The following is a 23797-nucleotide window of genomic DNA, read 5'->3' as shown; positions in this document are numbered from 1 at the left end:
ATGGATACGAGGCAAGGTGTAACTGAGAGAACGCGACGATACGATTTTCTTCGCATCAATGCAACGATCTTACGTGAAACTGCAATTTATAATGAATTCGGTCGCCCACGTTACACCCGGATTAGTACATACCGAATTACCGAAGGCCGCGACATATCCAAATAAAATGGGATAACACAAGCATTTTGATGACGAAATAATTAATGTACGTTCTGCTTAATAACGTGACGATATCATTATTAGACGTTTAATCGTTCAAATATGATTACGTGCCTTTTTATCTAAATAACTGCTTCACGTATAACAACCTTCAGAATGCACGGAATCCGGTATAGTGCAGGTGATCGAATTCACTATCAGTCTCGAAGATTTCATCTGGCGGTCACTTTCAAGCTCCGATATTTGTTCTCGGAACAAAGATGCTCGACTCGCTGACTCTTGACAAAAAACTGCATTTGCATGTAGTCTCATGCGGCTCTATTTTTTACTCATTTCCACAAAACGATTTACTTATGTGCTGTTTTGCTCGTTAATATTGGACAGAAAATCAATTCGAATCTCTCCGCATCTCGAGCCCCGCGATGACGATAAATTGCGCGCGCAAAAAGCGCGAGCGCCACCGGCGCGCAGCGTGCGGGGCGAAAAGTGCTTCCCCCGATGTGCGATATCGCCTTGCGAGAGTCGCTCGGTTTAAATCGCCATCTGGCACGTCCCCTTAGTCGATGACACATCTGTGTCTAAGATGGCGTCGCTCATTGACAACTACGAACAGCAGTATGCCGTTTTGACAGCTGACATTACCGCGAAGATCGGCAGAATAAGGAGCCAGAGCGGCGGTGAGTAATTCGGGGACGCGATCGCGAGCGCGTTCGCGTCCGTTGCACGGTGACGCGCGCCACGACGACCGGTACGAAAGTGACGTTAAAGCAATAATCGATATAATCGTGACGTAACTTGCAGGTGAGAAAAGGGCCTTTATTCAGGATGTGGACCGGCAAATTGAGGAAGCTCAAGAGCTGGTAATTATATTTGAATTCTCTTCACTCACGGAGCAGAAAAGAGCCAAGTCATGGGCTCGCGCGATTCGCCGACCGTCGAGAGACAGTTATAATGTAGGGTTAGGATGACGTTTGATTTTTTGCATATTTTGCGTATATCTCTTGTTTTTTTATAAAAAAATTATACCACACGTTACTCAAGATACGTACAACGACGATTAACTCAAGCGTGACAGTACGTATATAGATGATTCTCGAGGGACTCGCGTGTCGCTCGAGATAATGTATTCCGTATGAATAATTAAGTCCGGGAGATCAAGTGTTTGATGTGTACCTTGTACTGTACACAGAATATGTAAATCGCTTTCACATTTGCATCTTTAAACCGTCTTTAAGTCGGTATTTCTTTGGAAAGAAAAATATCGTAATATCGTTTATTCTCGAGTTCATTGATAGAGAAGGATACACGAAGTTTTATCCAGTTTCAAATATCATAAATACACGCGATACGGAGATGGAGTCGTATCTTCCACTTAACTTCAAGTGGACTTCGTTTCAACAAGATTTTAATCTATGTATGAAGATTATTTGGAAAAATATTTCACGTCGAATATCAAAATGTCGCGACTGACGAACCGAATGATCGCATCGGGGGAAGGTTGTTTTCTGATGTCGTTCCGGAGAAAGAGAGGAAGGAAGAAAAGGGAGAACATTCAGAGATGAGGCAGAAATCACTTGTAATCTGTAGCTGGAGCAGATGGAGTTGGAGGTTCGTGGGATGAACGGGACGGCTCGCGATCGGCTGCGCGGTCGCGTGGAGAGTCACCGGGCAGAGTTGAAGCGCCTGACTCAGGAGTTCCAGGCGGCGAAGAAACCAAAGGAGGACGTTACGGAGATCACCGTGGAGGAGTCCTGGGACAACAATGTAACGGAAGACCAGAGGAAAAGACTGCTGGACGCGTCTGAGAGAATAGAGAGAACAGGACGGACGTTACAGAATGGCTATCGCGTGGCGCTGGAAACGGAGGAGATCGGGTCGCAAGTGTTAAAGGAACTGCACGAGCAGCGAGAAACGATACAGCGCAGCAGAGGGAGGGCAAGTTATCAATCATGCAATTAATAGCCTTGCTGGTGCGGGTTAGCGAGCGTGTCGATAATCGACGCTAACGACACAGAGGAAAAAAGTCCTGTATAGAATCATCAACCTGTAATTAACCTGTAATCATATATATGTTGTCTTTTGCTTTAGTTACGCGAGACGGACGCGGAGTTGGGACGTGGGTCTCGATTATTATCGGGAATGATCTTCCGCAGTCTCCAACAGAGGGTTATTTTAGCGACGGTGGCGTTAGTACTGATAATCGTCGCGTGCTTTGTGATATACTATAGTTTTAAGTCTAAAAGCTAAAGAACATACGCTCTCTTCGGCCGGATGACCGGCTTGTGGAAGCCATATTTATTATCAGAGAATTCAAAAGGTTATTTCTATCAAATTGCGAGGTTCGTTAGGTAATTATGTGATCATCACTAATTGTCGTATCGTCTATCGTCCGTGCGGACTTGTTTGTCACATTTTGCCTCGACGAGCGGCCGTCGTCGCCGTGTACATTTAATCTCTCGTTAATTTGATTCCACTCCACGCGGACGAATCGCTGGCTAACGTAGAACAGGCGGAGAATATCACCGAACAGGAGGGTAAGGTCAGCCAGTGTGATTGCTATATAAGATTCCTATGGTAAAAAAAAGTATCGACCACTCACGTGGTAAAGAGATGAAAATTCCAACGTTTTTCATGCGATCGGTAATACACTGAGCCGGTGTGAATAATTACCAAATGCGATTTATTCCGAGCGCCGCTGCCTGAAGATTGTTTCGAACGTTGCGAGAAAAGATCGGAAAAGTCCTTCGGTACACGCATACACAGTTGTTACATAAGCGGATATCCGGAAGTTCGATCGGTCGATATATCGCCTTCTGCGTTCTGAAGGTACTCCGAACCATAGAGTGTGTATACACACACACAGCGAGAAATATATTTATTAAACAATATCCATGATTTGTGTGGCGTGCCGACTGACGAGCACGTGAAATCCTTACCTCTTCATGTTCGAGTTAACGGCTACTTGTGTCATTGTTACATTGACCGAGCCGAGCGAGCGTGATCGCGAGTTCGGCGGTGGATTCTATCAACTAAAAATGCATTCTACAATCGTGTCTTACGCAGGGGACAACAGCGGTCACCGTGTACATTAAGATTACACGCGGGTGAAAGGTCGACGACTCGTAAATACACATCTATCACTGAAAGTATCAAAGGATGCTTGTAATTGAGAGAAAAACTAGACGCGCCTAATAATAACTCCTTTTATTACTTGTAATGTTATCATTTACCTTAATAGCCTAAACGGTGCTTCTTTTTGTCTGCGTCCCTAATGTACCTGTGGAAAATGATATATATAATAAAAGTATCGAGGGTTAACGAACATTCGATGACAGTAGTGACTTCGGTGTGTGTGTATGTTTGTGAAAGAGAGAGAGAAGAAAGGGAGACAGATAAGAGGGGGAGGGAAAGAACAAAGAAAAGAAGAGATAGAGAGAGGAGGAGAAGTGACGGCGAGAAGGCGCTTTCCTTCTTTCTTGATCGTCGTTTCGGTCAGTGCTGGTGCGGGCGATCGATAACTGTCAGTCTGGTCAGTCCAAATGTTGATAGAGATCTTCTATCTGCGGCTTGAAGTACGCTTTTAATTGAGGCCGTTTCGTTTTTAGCGTTGGTGTTAGAAGACCATTTTGTACGGAGAACGGGTCTGGATGAAGATAGATGTCTTTTACCTGCAATCGATTCATTCATAAGTCTCCACATCCTTCTCTTTATTTTCACAAACAGACGGGACGAAATGAGTTTCAACGATCCTCGAAATTCTCGAAATAAGCGAAAAAATGGAATAGGGAAGAATAATGAAGTTATTTTCTTATGATAACGTTCTTATCTTGTTGCGACTCGCGCTTCCGAGAAATATACTTGTTTCGATAACGCCGCTCTGTACTCCGTTCGACGCTGATTTACCTGTTCGAAGGATTTGAGACCAGCTTCTTTTCCCCAGGCTAACATGTCGTCCAAAATTAGTCTTTTGACTTCTGGGTTGGCGCACAAGACGCTCAACGTACCGGGGATACCGTTCTCCAACGCCCAGCACTTGATAACGTCTACGTCTGGTATCACTATTGCTATGATACAAGATTTCAGTGATTCCCCATGGACGAATACTTGTTGCACATATTGGCTGCGTATATAAATATTCTCGATTTTCTCCGGCACGATGTACTCCCCTTGCGATAACTTGAAGATATGCTTCTTACGGTCGATTATTTTCAACGTTCCATTCTGAAATACAAAACAAGTAATAAAATATGATTCGTATTTTGCAAGAGATATTTTACTTCGTTAAAATCTTCGGTGGAAGAACTTTCCAATTATTTGCGACGTCGTATGCTTGATAACTACCACTATAAGTAACAAAACAATGTATACTATTCAGAAATGTTCTTCGAGACCAACCAACTTGAAATTTAAAAACTCTTAAACCGCAAGTCTGACAATTGCAACGCAATATGATAATACCAAGGAGGAAAACCCAATAACTTACAAGCTGCCACGCGCCGATATCTCCTGTATGATGCCATCCCTGCTCGTCAATGACCTCAGCGGTCTTCTCGGGGTCCTTGTAGTAGCCCACGAAGACGTTAGTGCCCTTGACGCACACTTCGCCCTGGTTGTTCACGGCAAAATACTCCATCTCCGGAACGTCGACGAGTTTCACGCAGCAACAGGCCACTGGTGGGCCCACGTGTTCCGGCACATGATCGCCCTGCGGTCATCAAACGAGGAAGTGAATCCTTTTGCATACGTAAACCTCTCGTTTTAAACTCTCGCGATTATATAAAACTTCACGCGCTGGTATTACAGCCGCGCGATATAGAACGACGGTAGTACGGAACGATGGGTCCTCCGAGCGTTCACAAGGGGGCGTTCGATAGCGCACAAGAGCTAATGGTCTTGTGATGAAGGACATCACGTGTCCTGGCACATGGCTGTAAAGCTTTGATTCGATGAGCTGACAGAAATATCTACGGCCGCGCACGACCGCCGGCTCGCCACCGTGTCTATATGTCTACGTCGATACTCGCAGACGCGCCAAGAATAGAGAGCACGCGCGCAGCGTGCTTGATTATTAGCCGGCATCCGATAAAAACAACGTCTTCGAACTTTGCCTGGCCGTGTCCGCGGCGATGAGAACACAGCTCCCGTTTCCCTCGCTCCTCATTACCCCGGAGAGGGAAACGCGACTTTGAATGACGATAGTGTTCTCTGGCTTATCGAGACTCGCTGTTTGCTCGCGCGCGCGTGCTTGATTATTAGTCGGTATTCGATAAAAACAACGTCTTCGCACTTCGCCCAGCCGTATCCGCGGCGGTGAGAGCAACCGCCGCCTCCTCACTTCCCGGAGAGGGAAACGCGACTTTGAACGACGATAGTTGTCGCTTTATCGAGACCTCGCATGTCATTTGCTCGCACGAACTCCGATAATCCGCGCGAATTAGTTGTCGTGTGCACGCGTGCGAACACATGTGAAGAATGTACGGAATATTAGCGGAAATCTATGCATGTAGAGATCTACGCATATAAATTTTCGCGAAAGCCGACACAAGCGCGTCGTTCTTGTCGCAATGCCAAACAGCGTTCGATAAAGTACGGCGCTCGCTTTACACGATGCTCAAACATTCTCTCTCTCTCTCTCTCTGGCACGATTTTAAAGCGTAACACCGGTCGAACGTTTTTTTATTCTTCTACCGTAAAACGATATGTTTTTTCGCACGGAGTAATCCTCCACATTTCCCAGAATAGTTTCGCATTTTTATTGACGATAAAGTTACTTCGCGATAAGCGAATAAAAGCGAGAAAGAAAACAACGGCCACGCAGGTGGAGCTCTTAATGCATTATATCATAAAGAGAAATCCTCGGGTTACCGTCGAAGTTTACTCAGCGGAGCTAAAGCTGTGATCTACATTTATTAAACTTGACAGTTTGATAAAAAATGTATTCGCCAAACATATATATACTAACTGCTTGTATAACCGGTAGCTGGTAACTATAGATCGAAAGCTTCTCTATAATGTGTATAGCGCGTTAATATATATACGCACCAACATACGTAGATATTTCTTTATACGTATTCCTTGCACGCTCTTTAAAACGATGTCACGTAAAATACGACGTTAATGGGTTCGTGAACGTACGTTGCCTGAAGAGTATATAAAGGAATTTGCTTTCTAACGAGCTTTTTAGAATTCTCGCATTTGGAAATGTGCGTGGAAAAAAAACGAGTGGGATAACGAACGGGAAAACGCAAGTAACGAGATATCGGGTCGGTCGGAAAATCTAGCTCAATTTTCTACAGTCGGCCTCATGTACTGGTGATACGGACAACAAAATATTAACATTCATATACAGGTCACACAGATAACAATATTGATAACTTTCACATACAGGTTTCACAAATAGCAATGTTAATAATGTTCAGAAACATAGCTCACACAGACAGCAATGTGATAACATTTCACTATCAGTAGCGATCCTCTAACTTTTAATAACATATCGTTATCGCTATTGCGTCGTTATCATTATTGTGTCGTTGCGTAGCTTTTCTGTATGTTACACTTTTATGTTACACCCACGCAACGACATTGTCGTTAAAAGAGAATCGACTTACTGGACAGCAATCGCGTAATATTTCTTCGAGACAAAAACGGGAGAATTAAACATTTCCAAGTATTTTCAAATTAGAAAATGTCCACGTTTCACGAGTTCATGCTGGAAGGAAAGATTTACGATCGACCCCTAAGGGATCATGAATCTTATCCTCTAGCGTGAACTTCTGAAAAGTGAACATTTTTTCATTTGAAAGTATTTGAAAATGTTCACTTTTCACGTTTCCGCCCTAGGGAAAAATTATATGATAGCTGCCCAAAAAGTTGGCTATGAATTATAAGCCGGCGTTCATAGTCAGATCTTATAGTTAAGATCATCTGAAGTTTATCTTCAGATATTACGTAACCAATGAAATGAACCGTACAGCATCTAAAGATGAAATTTAAATGATCTTAAATATAAGATACGTCTGTGAATACCTGTGTCATAGGCAACTGCGTATTCACGAACGACGAACTTTACATCAACGAAAAAACTTTTTCCACATGAAGTGCAATCTCGAAACTTCAGCTGAACTTTTCGACTGACCATTCGACCGACGAGGAGACCGCGAGAAGTTTGAGACACTCTGTTTATGTAAAGAGACGTACATGCTGCGCGAGATTGAAATATACGATATTCCATTACGACGAATACATATCGTCATCGCATCACACTATCTACACAGAGGAAAAGATTTCTTTAGATTGAATATTTCTACTTATTTGATTAAAATTTGTTTCACAGAAACAACATATACTTATATGAAATATTATTTGTTTAAGTAAAAATTTTATTGTCTCGTTCAAGAAAACTATTATTTAACAGAAAGAATGCTACTATTTGGAATAATATCTTTGAACTAAATAAAATATTATTTGATTACAATAAATATATGTAAAATGAAGCAAATAATTTCTTTATAAGAAAATCATCTTTCATTTCAAGCCAATTTTTTTATTTAAGATAAAGATACGTATCCGTTAAAAAGTCTAACAATCGTACTTACGAGTCGAAACATTAGTTTCTTCCGAGCATGCCAATGAAGAAATTTGCTTGGATGAAATAAAATTTATTATATTTGAAGCAATTTTTTTTCAGTGTACAGATCGATCCTTCGAGATCCGTTCTCGTATTAGCGTAGTAAAATCACACCTAGGGCTCGATCTTCTAACACACTCGTCACATGTCGGTTAGGATTCGTTTCATGCTGCAAACGCTTTGAAGCACCGCGGAGACCAATCGTGTTCGTTCTTCAAGCGTTTCAAAGCTCTGTAGCGTGAAATGGACCTTAGCCTACATGTACGCATAGTTACGAATTATGAATTAGAGAGTCGAGCTCCTTATCGTGCTACTCGACCATAATTTGAGCGCGATCGGCAATCTGAGCGACGTACGCACCTGAATAGTAAGTGTTATTGGCGCGCAGCACTCCGTTTGACCATAACCCTCGACCACGAGGCAGCCCATGGCGCATCTGGTGAACGTGAGCACGCTGCCCGCCAGCGGCGCGGAGCCCACGAGCATCAGCCTCAGCCTGCCGCCCATCGACTCCTGGATCTTCTTGAACACGATCTTATCCCAGATGCTGTTCTTTCTCACTATGCTCTTCTTGATCTCCGTCTCCTTCGCCCGCACGCCCATGTTGAAGATCATCCTCTTCAGGAACGAGCTCTGCAGCTCGGCTTGCACCTGCGCGAGCGCATCGACCTTTAGCTCTCTGAATGATACTCATATAGATTCCAATCTTACGCTTAAGGTCGTCTCAAGTTCATCTCAAGATCGCGTCTCAAGTTCATCCCGAGATGCAAGATGCCCGTTTCATCGGTCACGTGGCACCCGGGGTTGAAATTTAAGACGATCTTGAATATAGGAAAATCCGGCGAATATCCGCCCTCCGTCTCGGGATTTCGCTTCGCGAGCTCTCGAGATGTCACGCCCGCGGGAAAGTGCCGAAGGTCGATTCAACATCGAGCACGGGGTACGTGGACGGATTGGTGACGGCGCGCGCGAGCGGAAAGTAATTCAATGGTGTGTACGCGGGCGCGCGTGGTCACGTCGTCGCGTGATCGAACCGCGTGCCTCATTCAGATGGACTTCAGGGTTACGTCGTCGGGTCGTCGTCGGTCGCACCTGTCTCTGCTCTCCTCGCCGACGTGGCATTGGCACGTTGCGCGATATTGCGTAGTCGGGGGGGAGGGAGGGAAATTCGCGCGCGCTCTACAGAGAGACGTGCTGAGTGTCGCGCGCAGCGATGCGCGAATCTTATGAAAGGAATACAGCTCTGGGGGCTCATAACTGCCTGCGCGAGAGCACGCTGTCGCCACGTCGTAAAAATATTGGACGGCTTCCAGGTGTGTTTTCCGCGCGACAATGGGTCGCGCGTAGTAACTTCGGTTACTAGCGAGCGGAAGTGCCGCCGCGGGAACTGTCCGGATAAGTTTCCCCGACATTCGCGCTCGGCGGAAGAGGTAGAGAGGAGGGCAAAAGTGTCTCGGCGCTTTTGCGAAGCTTTACAACGAGAAATCGTCCGTTTAACGGACCGTTTTGTGTTTAGCGCGACTGTACGATCGCGTCGGCACCGGCCGTGTAGACGCGGGATGAATAGTGGCTTCTTCCGGGCCGACATCGTTTAGGAATCCGATACGTTGGATTTAGAATCGTGTTACTCCTGGCATTTATCGCCCGCGTGGGATGTTATTGCGCGCGCGAAATTACGGGATGGACGATTATTTAAACAACGATGATCCACTAACAAACTCCGGGGNGGGGGGGGGGGGGGGGAAAGATCATCGGAAGTGGAACGTGTACGCGCACGATACGGTTTGTCACGACGCGAGTCCAGCGGCCGGCCGAGCGCGAACTAAAAATAAATCGCGGATCGGCGCGAACCGCGCGCGAACAACGTCGATAAACCACTCGAAATAAACACCGCGCTGACAAACAGGAACGCGAGCGCGCGTATCTAAATGCTCGATCTAAATGCTAATGCTCGATCTAAATGCGCGATGATTCGGAGAGCGAACGTCGGATAAAAAAAAAGAACGCAGAACTGACGTGGAAACGTTGAAAGCGACCGTGAAGAAAACCGGTAAGCGTCGCGGGACAAAAACTTTGCCAATCGAGCGAGGCGTGATAATCTTATAAGAGAACTTAATGAAAGTTTTATAACACACACACAAATGGTCAATAATTAAGAAATAATAACCGGGTGAAAGGTCATTTTCAAAATATCCACATTTTATAAAGAGTTGAAAATTCTCTCTTCATAGCATACGAAAACTGATTATCAAGGGAGAAGTTCAAGTTCGCGTTTCGCAAGGCCAAAGATTCCAGCTTCCCGATCTCGATCCTCTTCGAAAATCTCGGAACGGATCCTCTCCCCGGCCGCGACTCACCTTATCGTATATCCGGTTTAGCAGTCTAGGCACAGCCGGCATCACGGTGGGCCTGAGGGCCTTCATGTCCTCGGCGAGCCTCTTGATGTCGCCGCTGTAGAAGCCGACGGAGCCGCCGACCATGTACATGGCGTTCTCGCAGCTGCGCTCCAGCATGTGCGCCAACGGCAGGAAGCTGACCATGGTGTCCTTGGACGTGACCTTATGATCGCCCAGCTGCATTAGCACCGCGCACATGGCCGCCATGACATTCTGGTGCGTCAGCATGACGCCCTTCGGGTTGCCGGTGGTGCCGGAGGTGTAGCATACGGTGCAGAGGTCCGACGCTTTCGGCGGCAGCTCCGGGTAATTCTTCTGCGCGCCCAGCCGCTCGATGTCATCGAACTTGTACAGCTCGACGCCGCGGTTCTTCGCCCGCTGGTTCGTCGCCGGCCGCGTTTCCTTCACGACCACCAGCTTCCGTAAACACCTGTCGAGATCGGAACCGATGATAGAAAGAACGACGAGGGACGTTCTTCCTCGGGGGAGGGAGGGAAAGAGGCCCTCGAGAGCGGACTCTGGCCGGACTCTTGGCAGCGTGACAAATTAACGTTCTCGACACATCGCTCTCTCGTGTTTGCGATGTTCTTCGAAAGGCGGCAGGGGGGGAGTGTTTTCTCCCGGACAACCAGCACTTCGAACGAAATTGATCACATCTGGTTCTAATAGACTCTAAATCTGTCAGAGAGAGAGAGAGAGAGAGGAAAAAAATGACGCGGTTCACCTACGAGCTGAGATATTCTCTCAATGCGTGTCTTCGAAGCGAATTCCTCCGAACGTTGTTGCGCAAAATTGTCGCACAAGCGTAAAATTGTCACGCCTTCGCCGTTCGTCATTCTAGAGAGGAGTTTACCCCAATAATCTAAGAATACGCTTGTGCATAAATCATCGCACGACGTTCATCGCGCGATCGATTTAACTAGGCCGAATTACTCGCCCTCTCGTGGCTCCCACCTTCACGCTGAATTAAGTCCGATTTAATATTTGAACGCCCGTAACTCTGTCAATAATCGATAGCGTCGATATATAATAGAGCTCGCATACGTGACAATGCCGGCGGGTGAACCGTGTTCAGGCGGCGATTGTTGCCGCGTAGGACGTCGGAAATCGCGCGTTCGGGGGGTAAACGAGCCGTGTAGGAGGGTGGAATCAACAAATCGATAGTTACGAGGTTACGAGGAAAAATTTCGCCGCAAAATCCACGCGCACCCGGAGGACGTGTAAAGCCCGCGGGAGACCGGATAAATGCGCTACGAGAGGATTGCATCACGTACCTCGGCGCTTTGTCGAGGAGTAAATTGCACTTTTGGTCGTCCTCGCACACCACCAAGTTGATGTCAGCCTGGTTGATGATGTACGCGCAGGCGTCCGGACCCAAGGTGTCGTACAATGGCACCACCACGAGAGAATACGTGTAGCATGCTTGCTCGGTGAGAATCCACTCGGGACAGTTCTGACTGTACAGGCCTACGAGGGTTTGCGTGCCAGGGGCCAGCCCTAAGGACACTAGGCCGGAACCAAAATTCTTCGCCCTGAGCAGCGTCTCGTTGTAATGAAGCCATTGATAGGGTTTGTTGGGCCCTTCCCTCCACCCGAGGCAGGGACCATTATCTGTAAGCGGAAGAGACATCCGCGTTGGACTTTTATTGGCGAACCTGCTGAAGAGGTGAATCCTTCGACACCAAAGAGAGCGATGAGATTGTTTCGGAACAAAATCGAGAGTCTTTATTGGTTTCGATTAAGAGAGAAATATTCGTATGTTTAAGGTAAGAGAAAGTACCAATGCCTGGACATATACTTAATTCTGGACATATTCTTATTGTTTCGGCGTATAAGTACGAATATTCCAAACTTCCAACATAGAATATATATACATATCATATATTGTATGTATACGAACATTTTATGTTCAAAGATTAACATTCGTATTTAAAGGCGGAAACAACAAGAATGTCCACAATTAGGCGCGTGTCCAGGCATTGGTACTTTCACCTTAACATCGAATCGGTCGAAAAGTTCACGATCATGATTCATCGGTCAAGCCGGTGGCAGTCATTTATTGAAAATAGCGAACCTCTCGATTGACCTAATAGAACGCTTCGTCATACGCAAAAGCTAAGTCTCGAAAGTGAAATACAGCTCGCGGTTCTATTTCATACCGTACAGCGGAGCGCGGATAAAATCGGATGAATTTAATGAATTAATTAAGCTGCGCAGCTACGTAACGCTATAACGAATCTCCACGTCGACGTAAAACGGCAAACGGGGACACGTGCCGGGTGACCAGCGGCGATCTCATCGTACGATCGCCGGGTGAACGTGACTCCAGGCGTGATTATCGATTATCTTTCGGACGCGTCGTCGTCGTCGTCGTCGTCGCGCGGCCGTTGTCGTAAAACCGCGAGCCTCGCGTAAAATCGCGACAGGTGTCGGCTGTGTGTCCCGAGGCAAAAATAAGAGATACACACGTACTCGAAATAGCTGTCAACCTTCGACGCGAAAGGTCGTCGAATCTGCGGAGGCGCGTGGGGGCGAATATCGCCGTCGATAATACACGCCGTTAAGTCCGGCCCGCTCGTTAGGAAGCTGCTCGTGCGCCGCTTGTTTACTGCTTTATAGCACGAGCGCTTGCCACGCTTGCCAAACGAGCCGCTAAATCAACGTGCGCAATTGAAGCGCCTTGCCTCCACCGAGAAACCTCCGTCTTAAACTCATATTTCAGGTGGGTGCGTAAATTGCACGCTGGAAAGCTACGGGATTACTTTGTAACGCTGACCTCTAATATTCGTTATATATATATATTTCTTTTCTTTTTTTAATTCGGGCCTCTTCTCGGACGGGTCTCTATTCTGAGTCTGCCATTTCACGCCGACGTGTCTTCGTGTGTCTATAAATATTAGTTGAAGTTAAACGAAGCGCGGCTAAGCAACAGCCGAGCGAGCGATCGATCGTGAGCTCCGTTAACCTCGATTAACGCACACGACAACAGCTCCAATTTACAAAGATGAGTTCCGTTCGCGGTTTCTCCCGAGTCACGGACACACTTACTGGACTCCTTGGCGCCGCGGCGGAAGCCGTCGTAGAGCGTGAGCGTGTCCTCGTGAAGGAAGCTAACGAACTTGCCCTCCTTGCCCTCCTTGTAGAACCTCGACACCCGGATGAGCTCGGCGCCCTGCGAACACAGCGGGAACCGAGAACTTGAAAAGAAGCGGAGACGCCGGGAGACGCGCGTCTCTCTTTTCTCCCGTGAGGGAGTCCAGCGCGTAGTTGGTCGCCGAATTACGTAAGGGTAAACCGCGCGCGCGGCAAGTGCAACGCTAAATTTAACCGGGCAACGCCGCGCGCGCGAGGCGAAGATGCGTGCGGGCGAAGGGAACGCAGGTGTAGGGACAATTGCGTGCGTATCGTATACGTGTACTTCCCCCTCCCCGCTCTCCCGCCAATGCAGATATCGATCTCGCCACCGACCGTCGCACGCACCGGACACGCGCTCTTCTTTCGGCTTCGACTGACGTCGACCTGCGCGTCCGACCAACCCACCCACGTTCTCGATGCAATCGCCGGCGAAATTACGACCCGTATATACGCCGAGGAGAACCGAGATAACGGCGCACCCCCGCTGATATTCTCGACGGTGTTGTCTTCGGCGGTTGGCGCGTGGCGGAAAGAAAGTAACCGTCGGAGACGTTTCTTCGCTGAAAAGAGGATTTGGTAACGAGTATTAAAATTTGGCGGATATTCGCCGACCGAATGCTTCATTACTGCGATCAAATGATTTCGTTCCGTGTACTAAATATGCAATATATAGAATTGCAGTATTGTATATATAGTATACGTACCTAAATTATTTGGTTATCCTAATAAAATATTGGTCGGCAAATATTCATCAAATTTGAGTACTTATTATCAAATCCTTTCTTCAATCGGGATCTTATCGGAAGAATCTTGCCCGCGAGATATCGAAGATCAGGGGTGAGAAATGTCGACGATTATTATCGAGGGAAAATTTTTAAGAGATCGATCGAATTACCGGGATACGTCTGGCGAAATTAAAGTGGACGACATTGCCTTCCTTCCAATTTAACAAATGCACGAGAATTTAGTAAATCTTGGTATGATTTTGTTTCCCGGCGGGAGTCGACTTGACTTTCGACTCAGTTGCCCCGAAATGTCTCACGAGAGGAGGACTCGTGAGAACTTACGTGTGTCGCGATGTGAAAAAATACTTCCTCGTATTTCGATCCACTGAATCCGCACGTATGTGTTACGCCATACGTTCCCATTATTACGATATTCCTCGATAACCTCGATAACTTTTTATAACGTCCAATAGTCACGAGAGACGCCTCGGTGGATTCGAAGCCGCTCGCGTAAGCGAGTTCGCTCGGTCATCCGTCGCTCTTAAATAGTATCAGGTACGGCGTGAATCATGAACGAGCAAATTTGTAATTCACTGAAACACGACGTGCGCATTGAAAAGTTCGACGCATAATTTACATTGTTATACCGAGCGACACGCTCTGACATTTTCTCGAATTTATTTAAATTCTCAGACGCGCAGCGAGGGCAGCCGTGAGTTAAAAAAGCAGAGAGAAAAAAATAACTCAAGACTAAAATATACCGTAACGCATTTCTATTTCGCGTCTCTCTCTCTCCAGCGTTCAGTGCAGCAACGCTAACCGAACGCCGATATTTCGGCGGTGGAACGCGGCGGAGGGTAATCCAACCAGTCCAACAGAAACAATCCCGGCATTCGAATATTAAACGTTCGATCTCGTTGAAACGAACAGAGGCTTTAACGCGACAAGCCGGTGCGACCCGTTTTTTCGAGTTCCTCAAAAAGAAAATCAATCCAGATTGAATTTCCGATTCTCACGAAAATATTACTATCGGATTTCGAAAAGACAGAAAAAAAATGAAGGAAAAAAGAATCAACCCGCCACGACCTCTTCGGATCCTTCGGCTTCTTTCGAGATTCCTCTCAGAGAGATCATCTGCTTCATCGGGATTACATGTTTGTTCCTTGGCACCGCGATGTCTCGAGCTTCTCACGCTCTAAACGAGATACATCATCGGGCATGTTGCCTGAGAGTGACCGACGGGGAGAAAAATCGCGAGAAAATACGGAAAGCGCAGCTTAGACAAACGAACTCGGTGCGTCTCGCGCGCGTCTGCTCAAAGGACAGACCTTACGGGAGCTTCGATCCTCGATTCGCGCCGGACGAATCGAGGTTGCGAGTCGCAACGACTGAACCGCAGCGGGCCGATCGCGAGAGCACTCTTGGAAGCATCTCAAAGAAGAAGAAGAAGAATACGAAGAAGGGACACTACTCTTCAGCACCTTGATTGTGTCGGACTGGTCGCTGAGATCTATCGGCGGGCGAATCGGCTCGTGGAAGAAGCAGCTCGACGACATACTGCTCGTACGTAACACGCACACTTAACGGGCGTGCGACACGCCGTCGCCGACGGCTCCTCGGACGACTCTTCGTCGGGGGATTGGCTCTTCACGCTTGACTTGGTAAACCCGCAAGGTGCGTTCACGTTAGGTAAGGTGGACCACTGATCGGACCAACACGCCCGCCACCACTGAATTTTGGCCGCGGTACAGCTTGCGGCTGAGCTTTCGGCCCGAGGTTTTGGCTCGCGGCGCGGGTGTCACGCGGGCGACCGTGCCGTCGAAGGCGCTCGCTGTTGCTCTTCCGAAGAGAGAAAGAGAGAGGGGGTGGGGGAGGGGGGAGGGAGAGATGATCGAGACGATATGCGCTGTCGTGGCGTTGTCAACATCACTGCTCACCCCAAGTATGTAACATCCGGATAATTATGTGTCCGGATGCGGATTGGAATGTTCGAAATTAGAGCGGGAAACTGGCCGCTCGAACGTCATCGAGCGTAACCAAAACGGGAAACATTTCGGGATCCGAATATCAGTGTGCTGAATAGGCGACTGAGCCGGGTTTGAATATTCATCCAATATCGGCGCGACTGCCGAAACGGAGATTCGCCGTCGTTGGATATTGAATTTTGAATTACCCGAGACTTTTCGAATCATCCGGCTGAATATTTTTCACGGAGTCGAGGCAAGAGAGCTGTTCGCATCGCTCGTAGATTTGAATTTTCGACTTAACCCTCTTAATGTCAAACATCAAGAAGTAGAGTCTCTCATTTTGTTACACGGGAACAACTATCCCGTTAACGCAACTGAATTTTCCCCCGCCTGGGAAAAACAGGGATCTGACGGGGAAACTCGGTCGTAGGAACGGAAAGATTCGTCCGTTCAATCCGTTCTCTGTTATCTCAGCCGTGTTTTAATACAGCTGAATGTTCAGACAGAATATTTCCGGACGGTAACAGAGTTACAATTTCCCGTTATTGAATTTTCATCTGGTTCCCGTTCAGTTTATACGCGGAAAAACAAACTCAGTTCCTGTAATTGAATGGGGACCAGGGAGTCGATTGGATATCTTCATTGACTTTCCTCACCTCTCGTATTTTCATCTCCTGTGAATAAATACGCGCAATTGGAACTATATATTCAGGGAAATGTTTTGTTGTTAGAAATTCCGATCCGGTTAGAATTCTAAATATCACGAGTAGATACATCGATGTTTTCCGTAACTATTAGAAAGTTGTTTGTGATACTTGATATATATAATTTAGAGCAACAGCATTCCGACAATATATGCGGGAAAATTTAGATCCTGTTATTAATTTTTGATAAGAAGTGACTTAATCTGGATGGGCTCCACAAAGAAACTTTCCTGCTGAATTAGACAAATGGTTCGGATAAAAATTTCATCTCTGTCTATATTGATTAGATACAACATATATATGACATTGAAATGTTTGCTAGTCATTCATCCATTTTAGCTAATTTCTCGTATCTAATAATTTTCATTATGAGTGCAAGACCATTTTTTTTAGTATACGTAAAAGAGAATGCTATATTTTTACATAAAAGAGAATGTTATATTCTTACGATGTCGTTTGATGTCATGCAATCCAAAATTACTTGTCGAACAATCTCATGTGAGACATATCGCATTTTCATCATGAAAGTTATCTAATCAAAATAATTTGATCGTCAGCTACACTTTATCGCTGTCGCAACGAATATGTAGTAGCTATCATGATTTCGCTACAACAGCGAAATTATTTTTTTCTGTATGAGAACATTCGTGCAAACATTCGGATGCATTTCGAACTCTGTTGAGGCAACTGAGAACAATTGACTGAATAGAAACTGGATTTGTTAATCTTCGATCATTTTGAAGCTTCGAAGAAAATTCAAACTTTCAAATTTTATTAAGGCGAAGCTTCGAAGGTTCCTTTTAAAAGGCCGTGATTTTCGAAGTTTCGAAGCTTCGATATTTTCAAAATCTGAATAATGAACACCGAAATTTCAAACCTTCAGAGATTCAAAAATCAAATGTCAGAGTCTTTGAAAGAAAACGCTAGCCCTAGTAGAAACTATCTGCAAAAATCTCTTTGTTCCTGCAACCGAGTTCCCATCCGCGGTCTCCAGGCAACGGAAAATTTAGTTACACCAGAATGATTTTTTCCATGTACGAACAGAGTTCTTTTCCGTACACATCTCGCTCTTCGTATCCGAACCAAGGAATTTATTGTCCGCGCACAGAGAAATACGTCCATTATCAGCCTTGACTTTGGATAACCGGCGGAGGACTCGAGATATAAAAGTGGAACTGCGTGAAATCGCGGCGTGAGTATATCCGGTTCGCACTGACAACATCAGTGCGGCACCGGCATCGCCTCGTTTCACGAGAGCAAGGCCTATCCTCCGCGAAAGATCCTCGACAGCGTTTAAATATAGTGCGTACGCCGACGAGACGGGCGTCGTCGTCCTCGACGCCGAGGAGTTTGGACGGCCGCCAGCGGGGTGGCCGATCAACGTCACGCATCGACGACGACGACGAGCTCTTCTTCTCTTTGTAGCACGCTTCCTCTCTTCCCGTGCGTCGTTCTTCGTCGTGCTTTTTTGTCTGAAGGGCGTCCCCCTGCCCCCCGAAATGACGAAGGAGCCGGTCTGTCATTACGTTGCGTTTTACGACGCGCCGAGACGTGGAACCGAGCGCGAAACTACGTAGATGTTTTATGGATCATCGACCGACCTGGTAACGTGAAACTAGACCGGCATCTGAACCGAGAATTATACACGGGCGAGGAGAGGGAGAGACGAGGAAAGAAAAGCGACCCTCTGGTTACCTTTCCAACCCAAAAGGATTGTGGAATCTGAAGACTCGGTTTGAGAAGGACTAAATGCTCACGAAATCGACTATCAATTCGATGAAACCGGAGAGTGTCCACGCCGGAACCTCGTGAAGCACGACTGGAACGTGATGAGGTTGAAGGACAAGTTTCAACGGATACGGTAACCCGTCAATATGTCCGGAACGTGCCCGTCCTTGTATCGTTTGGAGAATGCTGGACTTTAATAGATGACGTGCACTTATGGACATCTTGGAGTGGCGACAAAATCGTTCAGATCTCGTTTCTCGCGAATGTGCTACGATTGATGGCCGAAGCGCTGCTGAACGGTTTCAATCGGAATTTATCGCGAAGTGTTATCGAGATTATCAACAGAGTAGTAGACGGGTAGTAGCCGCTGGATACGTCTGCGATGTATCCCGAACAATTACGGAGGACAGGAGGCAATTGCCGACTGTTTTTAAACACGTGAAGTGCATGAGCACGTCGAGACGTTCGACGAAGTAATCAAATCAATACCCGAGCATCATCCTGTTCCAACGAAACGACGCCCGGAGCCGCCGGAGCCGGATTGTGATCGAACATGCTGGCTATCGCGCGACGATCCGAGCAACGCGGTAAAAAAATATATCGGCGATTATCGAAAGAGCCACGCATATCGAGCTCGCCAAAATCGATACTCTTCATCCCTTGTGGCGACGTCAGTGCGAGGGTACGGTGAGCTTATGTAAACAGATACACACAGTCGAGACACACGGTGAGGGGAAGGTCGGTACGAGGCGAGTGGTCAGGTTAATCTGAAAGAAGCTCATTATACCAGTGGTAGACAGGCTTCGAAAATAACTTGAGCGGAGATGTTTTAACCGGTCGGCTGTCTCGCTTCGCAAAGGAATTGTCGGTGTGTCGTGGTGCGTCACGCTCTGATGTCTTATTACACGCGTCGCTGTGTGTTTCTGCCGATGAATGAATCCGCGGGTGAGCGCGCACGACATAAGTCCTCCATCTCAGCTACCTCCGCCACGGTTAATTCAAGGAGCGTGACGGACAAAACGCGAGAAACGCGCGACGTTGCAGGACACGGCTTTGTCGCTCGCTATTGGCAAATTGTACGGCTTCGGACGATACTCCGGTGGGTATGTTTACAAGCAAGTCCGTCCGCTCGTACGCGAGAATCGCGGATGGCTCGATCCCCTTTCCGGATGTGCGGTCGCATGTTTGTCTTCAAGTCAATGTGACTTCTTCGTATCAAATGATACTTGACGGATATCAGCATACGATTTCATGCTTAAACTAATGATGCCAAAGCAAGCACAAACGAAACGATAAGAATGACAATAATAAGAAGCATTTTGAACTTAAAGCGATAACGATAGTGTACTTTGTTCAGTCATATTGCCAGTGAGACCGTTTGCATTATCAACAACAGTAACGTTGTGAAAAGTTAATATATATATATGTAAGAAGTTAAGAAATCAATTTCAAATATTCCGTTTTGCTTAGAGACTGATTTGATGATAATTATTACACATAAATATAAATAAATAATATAAATATTAATAAATATATACGTACAAATACGTTATATAATACATGAACTATGGAGAAATTGCGCGAATATATTCTGCATTTAGCAAATTAACTCTCTGAATTATCTACACTGCCGTTGTGCTGCCACGTGCCAAGCGTCATACGTATGCCTTGACACTTATCTACCGGAGTTTCCGAGGACATTCTACCTAAAGTGGTCACAAGATGAAAGACTAAAAAAATGTTGGTTACAATATTAACACGTTGACTGCCAACTACGAGATATCAAATTGGCCTCTTAGACCAGAATCGTGAAAAATTCCGTAGCAGTCAACGTGTTAAGCATATACCGACGCCTCGTGTATTTATATGACAAATTGCGATAAATTGCCTTATCTTATCGCGCGCTATTCGTAGAGTGTCATCTGCGAAATATCTCGCTACAATTTCGACGATCTCCACCTAGCCTTCTGTGTGTCTCACGATTGCGCGAGGCGAGTTTTGCGATCGAGAAGGTCAGAATTCGCTTACCGGTAACAGAAGTGCCTGAGCGTCGAGCGGGAACAGCGGTCTCTCAGCCGCCGGTCTGGAAGCCCAGTAAGCCGCAACCCCGGTGACGACGAGGGCACCGGCCGCGCCGCCCAAATACGGCAGATAGTCCTCGAATTGAGACTGTAACACTTCGTTTAAGATCGTTTGAACCGTTCGAGAGAGACTGCCAAGTTTACATAACGCCACGCGCCGACGCTTGACGATGTTACCTTCATGACGGATTTTGCAGAAATGTGCACTATTCGCGCGAGTCGACCGACGGCCTCGACGGACTACTACTCGGCTTACGGTCGATCGCTGCTGCTCGACGGGGTTGCTCGTCGCATCGACACGACGATAAGCCGATAACGAGCTACGCACCGACCAAGTGAACCGTCGAACCCGGCAAAGTGTTCGGGACAAAGTATACTCGTGACGCGGTTCCGATCGTCGGATGTGGGAATCCGTCGAGTGCGCACGAGCGACGGATCTGTCGCGTCCGTCGCGTTGTGCAATTCGCACGATAACGGCGCTAATAGAATCCCAAAGCCGAGAGAAAGAACGTGAGAAGAGCGCGCGAAAGAGAGAGAGAAGGGGACGGAGGTAGCGGAAAGAAGGAGAGAAGTAGCGGAAAAGCGAGCGAGCGAGCGAACGAGCGTGCGGTGCCAGCGGGCACGCGGCCGCACGACGCGCCTGCCTCTCGCACGGCCGTCGCATTCGCGCGGCTCCTCGGTCGTCGAGGTAGAGCGGCCGGTGGCGTGTAGTCTACTCACTGGTGCACAGCTGAGACGGTAAAGCGACAGGAACGAAAGTGGAGTCGTCCTCCGCTCGGCCCTGCGTCGAGAGATGCGCCAGCGTGTCTCTCCGAGTGTCCCCCCGGAGCGAGTGTTTCGAGGACGAATTCACGAGCGAATCCGAGGAAGGATGGCACCGGGGTGGTCGGCTTGGGCCTGAGGAGGGCTCAGGTCAGGGCCACGGCATGACACTGCCTTCCTTCGCCGAGAGATCCGCCGAGTTCGCTCGCCACGACTCTCACGTACGCTGCGGACCCTCAGTGGCGTATACTCGGCAGCGCCATGACGTCACCCCGCCGCCGCGGCGAATCGATGCCCGGCGGGTGCTGCGACGACCCTTCGCCACCGCGGCAGCCACCCCACGGTGCGATTACTTCCCCCTGTAAGGGCCGGCGCAGGCGCGACCGACACGCAGCGCGCACTGAGCGCCCATCGGTGAAATATGCAATGCGACGCGCTCTCTCCCTCCCTCTTTCTTTCTCTCTTTCCTCCAGCTGACACGACGATGTTATCGATGCACCTTTGGCAGCTCCCTCGAGCAGGGCGACGGTAAGTTGTGAAATGTCGAAGGTTCCGTTTTTCCCTCACGAAGATATCGCGCGCAGCTCTCTTGATTAACTCTTTTGACGTTTTCGCCAACGAAACGATGACAATTTTCAAATTTCGTTAGCGCTGCGCGCTGCGTTCTTCTTCTTTCATGTCGGATTATCAGCTGCTACGGTTTCAGGATAACGATCATCGCTTTGTTAAAAGCAGGCCCTTCTTGGCTCGTCGAGAAAAAAAAAAACGAAGTGTAACATCTATGTAATAGCTGTGTGACTCTTATCCGAGCCAACATTCGACGATTATTCGAGAGGAGGACGGAGCGATAGTTAATTTCCCGAAGTAAACCCTCCGAAGCGGCTTCCCCCGATAATCAAATGTACCGGCGAGTGTCGTTAACGCAGTTGCGGCACTCGCTGCAGCCGGCAAGGGTAAACGAGTACGCAGAACCGCTCGGTCGAGTGGTAGTCTGCGGTTGATAAGGGGATTCCAGGCGGTAAGTTCGAAAGCCTCCATTGGCGGCTATTTGGAGAGCGGTCTCTCTCAAGCGGAGCACTCACCTTCGAATTTGCAGTCCGACGTGGAGCGGCATCGGCGACGTTCGATCCGATCCGGGAATATGCCTCCGAGTCCGTGCTCGAAAAGCCGAGGCGATTCGATCGTGCGAAGCACGTCTACGCGGAAACAATTCGCTCGCGATTTTACCTCGCGGGGAGACCTCGTTTCACTGATATAATGGCAAGTTTCTCCCGAATCATCGCAACGAGTTTCATCATTATTATGAAATAACATCGAATATACTAGTGTGTGAACATCGGAGGAAGCGATCGTGTGCTCCGGGAATTTCGAATCGGAGGCAGAGGATAAATCCGCGGGTTCAACTATGCGAAGCTCGGGCTGCTGGTTACTGTTGGCCACGGTCGTGCTCTGCGCGTTTCACTTCTGGAAGACCGGCTCGATCAGCCGCTGGAGCTCCAGCATGCACGCCAAGGCGTTGATCCACTTCGACCTGTCGATCCCGTCGTCGGCGGCGCCGCGTCGACCCTTCTTCGACTCGGCGCGCCGCCGACAACGCCGTAACACCCTGTCGAAGTACATGCTGCAGCTCTACCATCGACGCCCGGAGACCGACATCGTCCGGGCGATTCGGCCGGTGCACATCTCCGGCCCGCTCAGCGACGGCGGCAGGATCCTGGAGTTCGCGATCCCGTCGGTGAACGCCGGCCAAAGTCTCGAGACCGCGGAGTTGCTGGGGATCGCCGGCGCGATAGTCCGAGTGCGATCGTTCCGAGACGCCACGGCGAGGAACGTTTCGGGGATCCTGAGGTCGCGGAAGGACGACTCCTGGCGCGCCTTTAACGTCACCCCCGCCGTCGTCGGCAGGAGCGACGACACCGTCAAGCTCTACGTGCACGGCACGTTGACCTACCGTCCGTACGGCGACGGGCCGATTCTCCTGTTGAACTACAGCAAGACCGACCGAGCCCGTCGCCAGCGGCGATCCGTGCGGATGGACCAGGAGCGGGATCAGGAGGACGAGCGACGGGCGAAGGGCAGCGTCGCCCGGAGACGACGTCGGGACGTTTGCCGCCGGCGTCCGCTGTACGTCGACTTCGCCCTGATCTCCTACGATCGCTGGGTCATCGCACCGCCTGGCTACGAGGCTTACCAGTGCACCGGCAAGTGTTTCCTCCCGTTCGCCGATCATCTCAACCCTACCAAGCACGCGATCGTGCAGACACTGATGCACGGGGCCCTTCAGAACCTTCAAGCCAACGGTGACTCGGACGCGAACAAGGTCGTCAGCAGAGCCTGCTGCGTACCGACCAGACTGGAGCCCACGAGCTTGCTCTATCTGGACAACAGGGACGCGGTGACTTACGAGTACGACTACGAGGACATGGTCGTCGTCGAGTGCGGTTGTCGTTGAAGTGGGAAAGGACGCGCGCTCACTTGCCGTGACCGGGATCGTGACGTTGGCGTCGTGACCG

At 48.3% G+C, this 23797-nt stretch overlaps 3 protein-coding genes across 7 annotated transcripts; 2 read left to right on the top strand and 1 right to left on the bottom strand.

Moving 5' to 3' along the window:
• The first annotated feature begins 691 nt into the window (after positions 1 to 691).
• On the top strand, positions 692 to 3481 carry LOC106744552 (vesicle transport through interaction with t-SNAREs homolog 1A). The gene is made up of 4 exons (XM_014619440.1): positions 692 to 836; positions 961 to 1019; positions 1747 to 2094; positions 2248 to 3481. Exons 1-4 carry the CDS (start codon positions 743 to 745, stop codon positions 2404 to 2406), a joined length of 660 nt encoding a protein of 219 aa, XP_014474926.1. The 5' UTR covers positions 692 to 742; the 3' UTR covers positions 2407 to 3481.
• On the bottom strand, positions 2826 to 21324 carry LOC106744550 (long-chain-fatty-acid--CoA ligase 5). Of its 5 annotated transcripts, XR_001374458.1 has the most exons (10): positions 20700 to 21201; positions 20470 to 20618; positions 13231 to 13354; positions 11457 to 11793; positions 10144 to 10612; positions 8147 to 8437; positions 4643 to 4864; positions 4063 to 4380; positions 3390 to 3827; positions 2826 to 3299 (listed from the first exon to the last, which is right to left on the bottom strand). XR_001374458.1 is itself a non-coding variant. In XM_014619435.1 (9 exons), coding segments are annotated over exons 1-9 (2049 nt in total). In that variant the 5' UTR covers positions 21244 to 21324; the 3' UTR covers positions 3349 to 3689. The 5 variants fall into 5 exon arrangements, 4 of the variants coding, with proteins under 4 accessions (XP_014474921.1, XP_014474920.1, XP_014474922.1 ...); XM_014619435.1 differs by lacking the exons at positions 2826 to 3299; positions 20700 to 21201 and adding an exon at positions 21243 to 21324 and having other exon boundaries at positions 3349 to 3827; XM_014619434.1 differs by lacking the exon at positions 2826 to 3299 and having other exon boundaries at positions 3349 to 3827.
• A 420-nt stretch (positions 21325 to 21744) lies between these two features.
• LOC106744551 (bone morphogenetic protein 2-like) lies at positions 21745 to 23757 on the top strand. The gene has a single exon (XM_014619439.1). The coding sequence runs from the start codon at positions 22690 to 22692 to the stop codon at positions 23734 to 23736; it is 1047 nt and encodes a 348-aa protein (XP_014474925.1). The 5' UTR covers positions 21745 to 22689; the 3' UTR covers positions 23737 to 23757.
• Positions 23758 to 23797: the final 40 nt, after the last annotated feature.

The sequence above is a fragment of the Dinoponera quadriceps genome, unplaced genomic scaffold, assembly GCF_001313825.1.
Source record: "Dinoponera quadriceps isolate SergipeBrazil2010 unplaced genomic scaffold, ASM131382v1 scaffold1339, whole genome shotgun sequence".
Classification (NCBI taxonomy): domain Eukaryota; kingdom Metazoa; phylum Arthropoda; class Insecta; order Hymenoptera; family Formicidae; genus Dinoponera; species Dinoponera quadriceps.
This window is presented reverse-complemented; position numbering and strand designations above follow the sequence as displayed.